General features: G+C 45.2%; 2 protein-coding genes across 10 annotated transcripts in view; both read left to right on the forward strand.

Moving 5' to 3' along the window:
- The first annotated feature begins 2,646 nt into the window (after positions 1–2,646).
- eif3eb (eukaryotic translation initiation factor 3, subunit E, b) lies at positions 2,647–6,061 on the forward strand. The gene is made up of 13 exons (XM_037264031.1): positions 2,647–2,785; positions 3,349–3,466; positions 3,559–3,676; positions 3,763–3,805; positions 3,895–3,999; positions 4,126–4,251; positions 4,341–4,465; positions 4,607–4,733; positions 4,808–4,909; positions 5,035–5,144; positions 5,372–5,474; positions 5,552–5,686; positions 5,851–6,061. The coding sequence occupies exons 1-13, from the start codon at positions 2,696–2,698 to the stop codon at positions 5,887–5,889; spliced, it is 1,341 nt and encodes a 446-aa protein (XP_037119926.1). The 5' UTR covers positions 2,647–2,695; the 3' UTR covers positions 5,890–6,061.
- Positions 6,062–6,668: 607 nt separating this feature from the next.
- The window catches only part of pleca (plectin a), a 42,742-nt gene continuing 36,496 nt past the window's right edge, over positions 6,669–12,914 (forward strand). For 4 of the 9 annotated variants that reach the window (XM_037263653.1, XM_037263655.1, XM_037263654.1 and 1 more), the window contains exons 1-4: positions 6,669–6,912; positions 7,367–7,404; positions 8,190–9,233; positions 10,929–11,142. In XM_037263653.1, coding sequence (XP_037119548.1) covers positions 6,750–6,912; positions 7,367–7,404; positions 8,190–9,233; positions 10,929–11,142 — 1,459 coding nt within the window. In that variant the 5' untranslated portion in view covers positions 6,669–6,749. Of the gene's footprint in view, positions 6,913–7,366; positions 7,405–8,189; positions 9,234–9,852; positions 9,877–10,928; positions 11,143–11,924; positions 12,155–12,914 lie in introns of those variants that run through there. The other 5 variants (XM_037263660.1, XM_037263661.1, XM_037263657.1 and 2 more) reach the window with 4 other exon arrangements.

The raw sequence follows: 12,914 nt of genomic DNA on the forward strand, positions 1-12,914 counted from the left end.
ACCACATTAATGAACACATATTGAAATTAATATTTGAAAGCTGATTTTGTTTTGTGCAGGTGTACCTAATGATTTGACCCAAGAGCATATCAATATCAAATGGAGACAATCCAGTTCCAAAGGTGTTTGAATGTTGCCATTTGCATCATTCAAGTCCCCCCGTGGAGACTTCATTGACTCACAAGTCGGATGAATGCACGATTGTGATTCACAGTTGGGTGTCACCAACCTCTGTAATTAATTATTTCTGTCAATGAATGCATGTGACTTTCAATGTTGGAGTCAATAAAGTCGATCAAATGTATGCATTTATTATTGGTACGTGTCAGTATTTATTTATTACGGAACAAAACAAAAATCAGATCGTTCACTATGAGTACAAACAATTGTCTTGCTTTGAACTCTGACTTTGCAGTCTGCCTTGTGACTTAAGCTATCAACTTTGGTGTTCCTCAGGGTGCCCTTCTTGGTCCACTTCTATTGTTTTTATGGTTCAGCATGCATGGTGCAAAACTTTCCATCTTATGTCATTACCGTGTGTTTTCATAAAACAGAAGCTCTTGAAAACAATATAACTTCTCAATTTTAAAAGCACTTGACGAGGGGAAAAACATTTGTATTACCTTGACAGCCGCACGGCATAATAAATGCACTTGGAGCTCCTGAAGCGCCGTCAAGTTTTGCCGCTTGATCATTTTAAAAGGCACTTTGGATCTCCGAGGCACGGCTCTGATGATGACAAGTGTGGAGGCGACCTTGCCTTGTTGCGTTTGTGTTGAAAAGATGACTGAGAGGAAGTGGGCACTTGAACAATTTAACTCAACATTTGCGCGTCAAGGAACAAGCGAGTGTAAAACAGAGGTGTCATTCTCTGTTGCACCCCCCCCCCCCCTCCTTCGCCATGCTTTCTCCGTAGCAACAGGCCGACCTCGTTGCTATGGTAATGTCCCGTCTCCTTCCCTCCACCGCGACAATGGCTAGGAATAAGGAGAAGGAACATGTAAAGTATGTGGGCAGTGCCTCAGCAGGTGGTCGTCACGAGGCAATATTTTTCATTCTTTGGCTATTTGGATGGCAGACGTGTTGATTAAGACTTCTGGGAATTATTTAAATTCCATCATGTGTCCTCCTGCACGATATCTCCTCTTAAAAGTGGAGCAGTCAGCAGGATTTGCACTGGAAATCCTTCCTGAGCGCGAGGGATAAAGCTGATAAACGATAAGGAGGGTGATTTTATTCCCGACTCTCTTTCGAGCTCGCCGCCTGTCGTTTCTTCTTTAAAAACATCCGCCGATTAGCTGAGTGGCTTTCCCTTTTTGCTGCAGGGCCTGGGTTGCTATGCGACCACATCCGAAAGCGTTATTGACTAAGTCATTAACGGAATTTCATGAGGCCTCTGGGCGGTCCAACTTTGACTGATTATCAGTGGCGCCCAAATGTTGTAAATCTTCACAAAACTAAAGACATAATGGTCTCAGTTGTCATTTCTCCAAGTTGCTAACTGTTACCGTGGCGATCAACTTTTCGGTGTGCTGACAAGGACACAATTTTGTTCTGTAAGAAAATAAACATGTTTTGTGAATATTTTGCAAACCACTAACCTACAGCTTGCAGATGCCAGGTTGTAGCTGACCCCTGAAGGCTGTTTATCTTGCTGCTCGCCAACCACGCCCGAGCTTCTGACCCCGTGAGCAATCCAATTCCATTTCCTGCTGCCACCTAACACTGACCGATGACTCTGCGTGTGCGCGTGTGTGTGTGTGCGTGTGTGTGTGTGTATATACGCACGCTAGAGGATGTTTTTTATCACAGCTTTGATTTCATGTCTGCCAGGCCCCCCCTGGCATAACAATCACAGACAGCAATTCAAGCCTCGGCAGCGCCTTTCCTTTTAGATGGCGCCGACCTGCTCCAAGACCTGGTGATGCAAACTCACAACTCCTCATTTTTTATTATTCCACTTAATATGACATATGCATGAATGAAATAAATCCAACTAAATGTCACCCTGAGTCACCCTATGAGTCATGTGACTTGTTGGTTTGCACAAAGAACTTTATAACTCACATCTGTAGCAGCGCTTTATGTGACTGGGTCCCTTTGCATTCATAACACCTCTACCACTTTATTCTGAGTGTCACTTAAGCCTGGGGGAAGAGTCTTATCAATGTCGCCCGCCCGTGTTTTTTACTCAAGTCAAAATCCTCCGTCACCGAACACAGTGTCTTTGCAGAACGTGGCCGTCCAGCACCAGAGCTGGATATGCCTGGATTAGGTCAAGGTCAAAACCACTGTGTGTTTGGAGCCGATGCTTTTTCCATTAAACTCGATAGATGTTTGGGGAAGGGAAGTTATTGTTCAAATTTGTTAGTCTAATCTGCATTTGTGCGTTGTCAGTAGGGTGGCTCATGGTTTGAAAACAAAATTAACAATTCTACCTTCGCTATTTTCCACATCCTTTTGCATTACGCGTGTTGCTTTTAAATGGTTCTAAATTGTGTTGCCTCTAAAGCACAAAGAAAATGATCAATATCGAAAGCAAGTTTATTTATTTATTTATTTATTTATTTATTTATTTATTTATTTATTTATTTATCTTTTACAAAAATCGAAGAGTGCAACGATATGTTACGTCATCTTGGCTATGTTCTCCGCGTGTGTTGTCAATAAAGTTCTCTCTTTCAAAGTAGCCAAGATGGCGGAATACGATCTCACAACCAAGATAGCACATTTTCTCGACCGGCATTTAGTTTTCCCACTTCTGGAATTCCTTGCTGTTAAAGGGGTTCGTCAACTTCCATTCCGATTGACATTTTGACTCATTGTAGCTATTCTTATTCGGTGTTATTGATCTGGAGATGTGTTGAAAGCCGGCGTGATGCCACTGTAGCCGGGAGAGCGTTAGCTTACAGTCACGTTGGTTGGTTGGTTGGTTGGTTAGCCAGTTGTTGCAAATAAGTAAATTTTATTCCGTTTCGTAGTGTTCACTCATTACAATGGCGTTTAACCATGTTTCTTTACCAGGAGAATGTCTTTAAACTACCGCTGGTAGACTTTGAGGGAAGTAGTCGTCTCTTGTTAGCTTCGTTAGCTTAGCCTAGTTTGTTTGGATGGGAGCAGCTTTTACGCTTTTATAAAAGTCAAAAATAATCAAGAAAATGCATTGGTCATTAATAGAGAAGATCACAATATGTACTGAAATGACTTCTAGAGTTATGACGAAACTTGCACAAACTAAAACCACGAAGTTTCATGCAACTGGCACTCGCCCTATTTTTTTTTTTTAAACACATCTCCATAGCGTTGGATACATTTTCATTAACACCACTTTGTTTTGCTTTGCAACAGATCTACAATGAAAAGGAGCTGCTCCAAGGCAAGCTGGACCTCCTCAGCGACACCAACATGGTGGATTTTGCCATGGACGTGTACAAGAACCTTTATCCTGACAAGGAGATCCCACATTGTAAGTAGACAAATCCAATCATCTCATCATCAACATTGCTTTGGAAAAAAGTCGTGCCAGATTTACCAACGAAAACCGTCCCTGTTTGGTAGCCTTGAAGGAGAAAAGAGGCACAGTGGTGGCTCAACTCAAGCAGCTCCAGTCGGATACGTTGCCCATCGTCAAGATATTTGAGGCCCCCGAGACCACCAGTCAGATGCAGTCTACCAGGTCCTTCTAAGATATTCTTTGTAGACATTCAGAAGCACTTTTTAAGGACTCAGCGCTGAAATTGTAACTCTCCATTTGTCCAACAGAGACGGGAGGATGCTCTTCGAGTATCTTACAGAGAAACACAATGTGAGCTTTTGAATTTATTTAGAGGATTCACGTTTTCTTTGGGGGGCTACTAATTATGCATGTTTTTATGAATTTTGCAATTCCTTTAGTTCCGCCAAGAGTACCTGGACGCGCTGTACAGATTTGCCAAGTTCCAGTATGAGTGTGGAAATTACTCGGGTGCAGCTGAGTACCTCTACTTCTTCCGTGTTTTGGTAAGTAAAGTCAAAAACACTTTTATTTAAAAAAAATAAAATTAAATAGCTGACATTGTTTCAGGCTGATTTGAAGCTAGTCACCTCAAACAAGGTGGGACAACTTTTGAAATGTGTGGGTTTCAGGTTCTGTCGACAGACAGGAATGCTCTGAGTTCCCTGTGGGGCAAATTGGCCTCTGAGATCCTCATGCAGAACTGGGATAACGCCATGGACGATCTGACACGACTCAGGGAGACCATCGACAACAACGTGAGTGACGAGAGAAGCTTTTTATTGTGGTAATACCGAATCTTCAATTTGAAGATTTTGACATCTTTGTGTGTCCTACCCCTCCGCAGTCTGTGAGCTCACCTCTCCAGTCGCTCCAGCAGAGGACCTGGCTCATCCACTGGTCCCTCTTTGTGTTCTTCAATCACCCCAAAGGCCGGGACAACATCATTGAGCTCTTCCTCTACCAGCCTCAGTGAGTCCTGAACACGAGTTTGAATCTGATTGCTTCCTTCTGAACGTTGCCACCCTTGTGCAACCACATTGTCCGTTTTTAATTCCACTCTCAAAAATATCTCTCTCTTTTTTTTAATGGATTTGAAAACCTTCCTTTCAGGTACTTGAACGCCATTCAGACCATGTGCCCGCACATCCTGCGCTACCTGACTACCGCCGTCATCACCAACAAGGATGTGCGCAAGCGGCGACAAGTTCTTAAGGACTTGGTGAAGGTCATTCAGCAGGTAATTTGAATTATTTCCCTTATTTCGCCAAACTTGTCGGCAACGGCGAGTCATCGGCGCTTGTGTTTGCGCAGGAGTCGTACACGTACAAGGACCCCATCACGGAGTTTGTGGAGTGTCTCTACGTCAACTTTGATTTTGACAGCGCCCAGAAGAAGTTGAGGGAGTGTGAATCGGTGAGCGGCCATCACTCACTGCTCTATAATTTTATTTTTTCTTAAATAGTACAGATGTATCGCTGTTGGCTTCTCAGTTGTCTGCAAGCATTTTTGGTTGACACGATGACGCCGTTTTCCTCCAGGTCCTCATCAATGACTTCTTTCTGGTGGCGTGTCTGGAGGACTTCATTGAGAACGCTCGACTCTTCATCTTCGAGACCTTCTGCCGCATCCATCAGTGCATCAGCATCAAGTGCGAACAATGAAAATCCGTGACTATCCCACATAAGGATTTGTAATTACATATAGTTACCACAAGAGGGCGACAAAACTCACGAAACAGGAACATAATGTTTCGTAACATGCCAATCTTACATAAATCCTAATTATTAATTGAAATATTCAACACAAACTAAACCACCTTCACATGTAGAACAGTATATAACCAACTCAGCTATTTTTTTCTTCCCTCCCACACAGCATGCTGGCCGACAAGTTGAACATGACCCCCGAGGACGCAGAGAGGTGGATTGTCAATCTGATCCGCAACGCCCGACTGGACGCCAAGATCGACTCCAAGCTGGTGAGCACCAACAACTGACTCTGTAGCTAAGGCAGCCGCGGCCTCACCGTTTACGTGTCGCCTCTTATGTCTGGCAGGGCCACGTGGTGATGGGCAACAACGCCGTGTCACCCTACCAGCAAGTCATTGAGAAGACCAAGAGCTTGTCCTTCCGTAGCCAAATGCTGGCCATGAACATCGAGAAGAAGGTGGCTCACAGTAACAGGAACGAGGTAAAGCAGACCAAAATGATGCGCTCATGACTCACAAAATGTCACCAAAATGAATGATTGAAATCATAAATGCACCACAAACTGTGACAAGTTCAGAATTTGTGCACTAGAGTCCATTTGGGTCCTTTCTTATGTCTCCATTTTGTCTCACCTGGTTTCCACAGACGCCAAACTGGGCCGCTCAAGACTCTGGGTTCTACTAAAATGGAAACAAGGATGCTGGTGGCATTCGGAAAATAATCACATTTTTTCACATGGTTTAAGCCGCCCGCCTGCTTTGGTTTCCTGCTCTTTTACATGTCAAATAGTCTGAAAGCAGTTATCATGACACCAAAAAAGTCAAACTACCATTAAAACGTTGGAAAACAAACTTAAGGAATATTGTTCTTTTTCTGTCTGTCAATTCACAATCCTTCCACTTGGTGTCGGACTTTCCTCTGTTTTTACTGCAACATTTCACTGTTGGGCAATCTGAGCGCAAATGGGTTTCACTTCCATTTTCGTCCGCCAGATGTCTGCAGCATTCTATTGTGGTTTCATTTGTCGTGCATAAATGTGTATTCTATTGAATTTGTCACTTAAGGTGCTCTTTTCTATGATTCCTTTGGGTCACAAGGTGAGCCTGTTATTGTAGCACCATACCTTTTAGCATCAATGTTGATCCTGACCAGCATCCGCCTTCACCGTGCAAATATTTGCTGTTGATAATGTCCAGTGAAGCCAGTTATCAAGCTTGGGCGTCAGCAGTCCTTGGGATTTTTTTTTTTTCCCACCACAAACCGGTTTGCTAAATACTTGCAGACAATTAATGTGCTGCTTTGTATACGGGCAAAGTGCCTCAGGTGCATTTTTGTGACTTGTCTTAAGTGAGGATTCCCTCTGATGTGTCTCGGAGGAGGGGCCCGGTGGCCAGACCGGCTGCTCTCCACGCCTCCTCCTCTCTTCTCCTCTCCTCCTTTTCTCTCGTTTCCCTTGCAGCTGACGTGGGGCTCGGCAGCTGGAGTCCATCAGCGTGCGCCTCGCTGCTACTTCCTGACAAGACTGCACCGCGACTCGCGCAAACATGGACACGCTGACAGCCTGGGTGGCGACGGATCCGGCCTTGGTTCGGATCCTGTGGATTCTGGCACTGGTCCTGGCCACGCTCCTGGTGTGGTTCTTCTCCTTCTGCTGTTACACGTGGAACCGTGACTCCTCCTCGGCTTCCATGGAGCGCTACCTGGAGGGTAGGTGGACCCTCCTTCCTTCCTCCCCTTCCCTTCCTTCCTTCCTTCTTCCCTCCCTCTCCACGTGATAGGTTGTGCAGATTTCCACTCTGACTCACTTGTACTTGTGTGGCGGTTTTTCCGCCACTAAACTGGCTCTGCTACCACTTTGTGGTTGGAAATGTGCTGGTGTGCATACAATGGCTCTTTCATGCTCACAATTACAACCAAAATATGCACGGGCATAAATCTGGGAGAGATTACAATCCCCAAATTTAATGACCCCCAGATAATGCATCTTTGTTCATCTTTCTATGCAAGCAAGTTGTAGTGGCAGGACAAATAAAATAATGTGCTTCCACAAGATAACTGGAGGTAAACTGTGGTTGTTATTTAGACAGCTAAATAATGAAATCTTCCTGAGCTCACTAAAGGTGGTTAACTATTTATTCTTTTCCTCCTCCCTCTTACGCAGTGATGGTGAAGCCGCCCGGATCCAAAGGTCTTCTTCAGGTAAGACCAGTGTGTCCAGTAACAATGATGTAATGCCTCCTTTTGGACTTCAGGGGTCCCTGCTCACTTGTACTTGACTCCAGTTGTCTGGTGACGTCACCAAATCACCACCCACTCCCAAAATGTCGTTAATTAGCACTCCAATTTAATTACAATGAACTGATTCATCAGGTTAGTTCCCCTTAAAAAGTTTAGCCCATAAGCAGTTAAGTTTTGAAACCTGTTTGGTCTCAAGCTCCACATCTGGACCAAAACATTTATCCAAGCTCCCAGAACCAACCCAAAACTGACAAACAAAATCTCCTCTTTGGTAGTGAAACATTGCAATATTTTATTTTATTCGCCCAAACTGTCAAAACTGTTTCATCATGTTTTAAATAAATCAAGAATTGGCCTGACTTCTTTGGCAGATGAATAAAGTGGTTCTATTTTTAACCACAGCTGCAGTCCGGACTGTGCCGTCGGTTTGCCGTACCGATAAGTCGAATTAAATATCAAAACTGTGTGTGTCTCTGTCTTCACCACGCCTGCATGTGTGAAGCACTTTGTGTGCCGCTCACATGTGAACAAAGATTAAAAAAAAAAAAGTCACGCAATACAATGGAAGCCGAAAAGTTGTTCTCGTCATTCCATCACAATGACGTGAGTGGATGAGAGGCCTGTGCACGCAAATGCCACCATCAACATGCCAAATAGTGTCCAACATCCACTCCCATAGGAAAAAAAGTTTTCAAACATGAACAAAACTGAAAAGTGTTATTTTATTTTATTTTGTGATGTTTCAGAGGAGGAAAAAGCCCAAAGAGAAGCAAGCTGAGCCCATCCAAGTGAAGGCAAAAGTGGTCAAGGAGCAGAACGCAAACATGGTCCCAGATGCAAAGGAGATGAAGAAGCGTCAAGAGGAGGGGGTCAAGAAGTCAAAGGGGATGAAGGTGGAGCAGGAGGCGGTCCAGAAGTTGAACGTAAAAGAGAAGGTACTGATAGTGGTCCAGGAAACCAAAGTAAAGACAGAGAAGATCATCAAGAAACCAAAAGCGGTCAAGGAGAAGAAAGAGGTGCTCCAGGAGGCCCAGGTTATGACTAAGGAGGTGAAGCCACTCCAGGAGGAGGTGAAGAAACCAAAGGCAGCCAAGAAGTCCATCCAAGAGGTGAAGGAGATTACGGAGAAGGAGGGCAAGAGAGGGAAAAAAGTAGTCCAAGAGGTCGTGAAGGAGAAAGAGGTCAAGCAGTCCGAGATCCAGGAGGAAAAGCCCAACAAGAAGGGAAAGGAGCTGAAGGTTGTCCAGGAAGCAAAGGAGGTGAAGAAGCCCAAGATGGTCAAGGAGAAAGCAAAAGTAGTCCAGCAGGAAAAGGTGACATTGACGGCGGTCCAGGAGGAGGTGAAGAAGGCAAAACCAGTTAAGAAGGAAAAGGTGAAGGTAGTCCAGCAGGCATTGACGGTAGTCCAAGAGGAGACAAAGAAGGCAAAACCAGTTAAGAAGGAAAAGGTGAAGGTAGTCCAGCAGGCATTGACGGTAGTCCAAGAGGAGACAAAGAAGGCAAAACCAGTTAAGAAGGAAAAGGTGAAGGTAGTCCAGCAGGCACAAGAGACATTGACAGTAGTCCAAGAGGAGGTGAAGAAGGCAAAACCAGTCAAGGTCAGCCAGGAGGTGGTGAAGGAGGAGGTGAAGGTGATCCAGGAAGTGAAGAAGCCAAAGATAATCAAGAAGACGGAGCTGAAAGTAATCCAGGAAGTGGTAGAGGTGCCACCAAAGGAAACGGAGGCATCTTCCCTGGAGGACTCACCACCATCTGGGAAGAAGAGGAGGAAGAGAAGGAGAAAAAGCAAGGTGAGCTTCGTTGGTTTGTTTCCCTTTGCACTCTCTGGACACATTAGGGCAGACATTTTGTGTCTGTTGCAAAAAACAAACAAAAATTAGTTTCTCAGGGGCGACGGCCTGACAAAGCTGGCACGAGATGCCGTGATTGGATGGCATGCAAAAAAAAACGGACCGGCACACTGTGCTCCATTCACAACAAATTGGTCGCTCATTATGTAACCCCACACCTTTTGTTCCAACTCGATGTAGTTTACACAAAACCAGTTCTCAAATTGCATATGTTGAGAAAAGCCTACTAGAACATCTGAAATTGATTTGCAGTTGTATTGAGGTGAAATCTAATTTATGGACAATATAGGTACTATAGAATAGTCGAGCCTCCAAGCTCTTTAAAGTCATCTTCCACGTAGCGTCGCTTTCAGCCCGGGACAGTCCAAAACCCCCACTCTGCCCCCCCCCCCCACCCCCCACCCCTCGGGGATGCAGCACGCATGCGCGCCTCCTCTCCTTCTGCTCCCGCTGCTGCTCCTGCTGCAGAGAATCTGATGAAGGCGCGTTGAAGTGTGCCATCAACTCCTGCATGCGACGCTTGCTAACGCACTGTTTGCGTGGGCCGCCCACCGCTACCGCCACGCCTGTGAACATGTCGACCGTGAGTATGAGGATGATGATGAGGTTCGCTGTCGCTGCGGAAAGGGGAAGGTTGTTTGCAGGTGCAGCCCTGCACACGGGATGGATGGAAGGAAGGATGGATGGATGGATAGATGGATGGATGGATGGAAGGATGGCTGTGAAAAGTCGAAAGATAATAGAAACATCAGCGGTCACGCGGTGGTGGCTTTTTTTGAGGCCCGTAAATGTTGAATGAGTTTCCCCTTTAAGTTCTGCAAATGACGCGCGCAGACCACTTGCAGGCCACTTTATTAGGTACACCTGCATGATTCAATGATAGAAAATTCTATGGCAACCTAGATGCAAACATTTGAACCTAGTTATGTCATTAATTCATTCTATATCTACCTCTGTGCTATTCTATATCTATTTTATTCTGTCTGCCTTCCAGCTCTAGTTTATTCTGTTATCTATCATTTATTGTAAATATAGATCATATCTATTGTAATTCTTTTGTGGCAGTGTTAATTTTCCAGACAAGTGTTACAGTGCATCAGTAACACGGTCTGGAGGGATTTGAAATGTGACACTCTCGATATATAGTTGTTGTGTTCCGGAGCAGACGGATTTTTTTTTTTTTTTTAAATCTCGGCTGGCTCGTCCAATCGGAGCGCGTGTGATGGCGCAGCCAGCGCCCAGTTTAGAGGCAGCGTGCTTTGCTCCGACAGTGACTCAGCGCAGTCAGGTCGTAATGAGTCCTCGCCTCATTTGATGCCAAAACATTTTTTTTTTTTAAATGAAAAAAATTTGAAATCATGAATAATGTAATTAATATTAATAATACATTGTTAATAATTTGCAATTAATATAATAGTCAAGTAATTAGCTTTTTCTATTCAGTTAAATTAAACACAGAGTGTTTGCAAAAGTGTGCACACCGTCCTATAACTGGAAATGTTGCCAATCCCATTCAAACTTAAGTGGGACTTGTTAAGTTATCCCAAATAAAGGCTTTTAAACAAGGGTGTGTAGACTTTTGCAGTATACTGTATGCCGTGAGCTATCGTAGTAATTCTGCATCCCTGTCCACAGGCCATCGAGGAGGTGCAGGACCAGCCCATGAGGAGGCCTCTGGTCCGGGCGGCGTCGGAGGAGAGCACCGCCGACACGTACCCGCTGGGGGGCTCGCCATCACCGGGCGACACACTACCCTGGAACCTGCCCAAGCATCACCGCATCAAGCGCTCCAAGTCGGCCTCGGGTGACGTGATGGACCCGGCCGAGCGTGCCATCTTCCGGATCGCAGGTACCATCCTTCTTGGGCTTCCGAATAGTCAGAACCATCTAGTGTCCCAAAACTTGCTTTGTATTCTTGCGTTGACTTCTCATTGGCCTGCGTGTACCTAATGAAGCGTCCGGTGGGTCGCGTGGCGCATATCGATTGACAAGCAAATGTGTGGTATGAAATAAGACCCCCCTCGTCCGATATTGATTAGTCAGGGTGGGGTACTGCACCAATGTGATGATACACACGATTGAAGGACAACCAAGAATTTACATTAACAGTCCCGTAATTTTTCCCCCCCGAAAATTGCTCAATTTAAAATGCTCCATAATGTATGTTATCTGAAATCATTTATGAATACAATATCTGTCAAATAATGGCTTTTAGTATTAATAAATTGGTTATAAAATCCAATTAAATCAGATCTTGAAACACCATTTTATGACTAAACCATTAGCACAAAAGTTTGCACACCCTTAGTGCGTCTTTGATTGACTACCTCACGTGTGTGTGTTTTATCTTGGAAAATAGTCGATTTTAATCAGTGGTGCCTTTGATTTTGCTTGGGGATGTTGAAACTATGGATAGTGGCTTTACTTTGCTCCTGATTGAGTCTTCAACTCTGGTTGACCTCAAATGACCCCTGATATCATTTGCGCTTTGAAGCAGACGCGTGTCATCTGGCCGGACCCCCCTCAAAGCATGTGGTCTGCGCCTTTAAGAGGAGGGGTCTGACATGTCATGGTGTGTGTCGAGGTGTCTGTCAGGGGGGAGACGCAGTCCAGGCTGAGTCTGGGTCCACATAGGGCCAGGCTGGCAGGGGTGGGGGATCGAGGCTTTTTTGTCCTACTTTGACTCGCTTTTGGACCAGAGATGAGCGCAATTGCAAGCGAGGCGGTGGCCAGCGTCAAGGCGAGCATGCGTCCCCTGGAGCCGGGCCAGGCCCAGCCCGCCATGCTCACCCCGGGCCAGCGGCTGCCCGAGGAGCAGGACTACATGCAGGCCTACGAGAATGTGAGGGAGAAGTATAAAGGTAACACTTTTACTAGGGCCAGGTGGGCTGCCTGTATCAGAATGCGAACCCACGTGGCCGTGCTGTGACGTCACATGCCATCAGAGCTGCAATGTTGTTGGATGCGCAGATCACTTTGTAGAGCTCGCTTGCAAACAAAAACTCCTCCGTTGGCGGAATCTTTGCCAACTGCTGCTTTCTTTCCCACGGCCCCCCCCACTCGCCTCTAATCCTGCCATGCTATCATTTCCTGCTCCTTTTATGTCTGCTACATTGGAGTTGAAGGCTCATCAGGGCAACATTTTTTAAAAACTCACCTCGTTCTAAACCCAACTGTAGCTAAAAAGCAAAATACTTAGCAAATCAGTGCAAAGCAAACAGAGCCTTCTTGTTTACCTTCCATTTCAACGCGGCGCTTTAAATACATCACGGCATGCGATGTGCCCCGCCCCCTTCAGGGACACCCAAAATACACACTACGCTGCCGTTAAAGTGCGTGCGCAAATGCCAGGAAAGCTCCCATCTAAAACGGCGACATGATAAGTTTGTTTTGGGAGCATGTATATAGAACCCCCCCCTCATCATACCCCACCCATTAATGCCGTGCTTCCCTCAGACGACTTTCATGCAACTTAAAAATAGTAACACACAAACTGCTGTGCCCATTGAACACAAATGGTGCAGCAAAGTATGTAGACTGACAATATAAAAATACACACAGACATTTATAACTCTGTGCAGTTAAATTTATTGCAGTTATTGATGTAGTGCCATATTCCAT

The sequence above is a fragment of the Syngnathus acus genome, chromosome 11 (genome assembly GCF_901709675.1).
Source record: "Syngnathus acus chromosome 11, fSynAcu1.2, whole genome shotgun sequence".
NCBI classification, from domain to species: domain Eukaryota; kingdom Metazoa; phylum Chordata; class Actinopteri; order Syngnathiformes; family Syngnathidae; genus Syngnathus; species Syngnathus acus.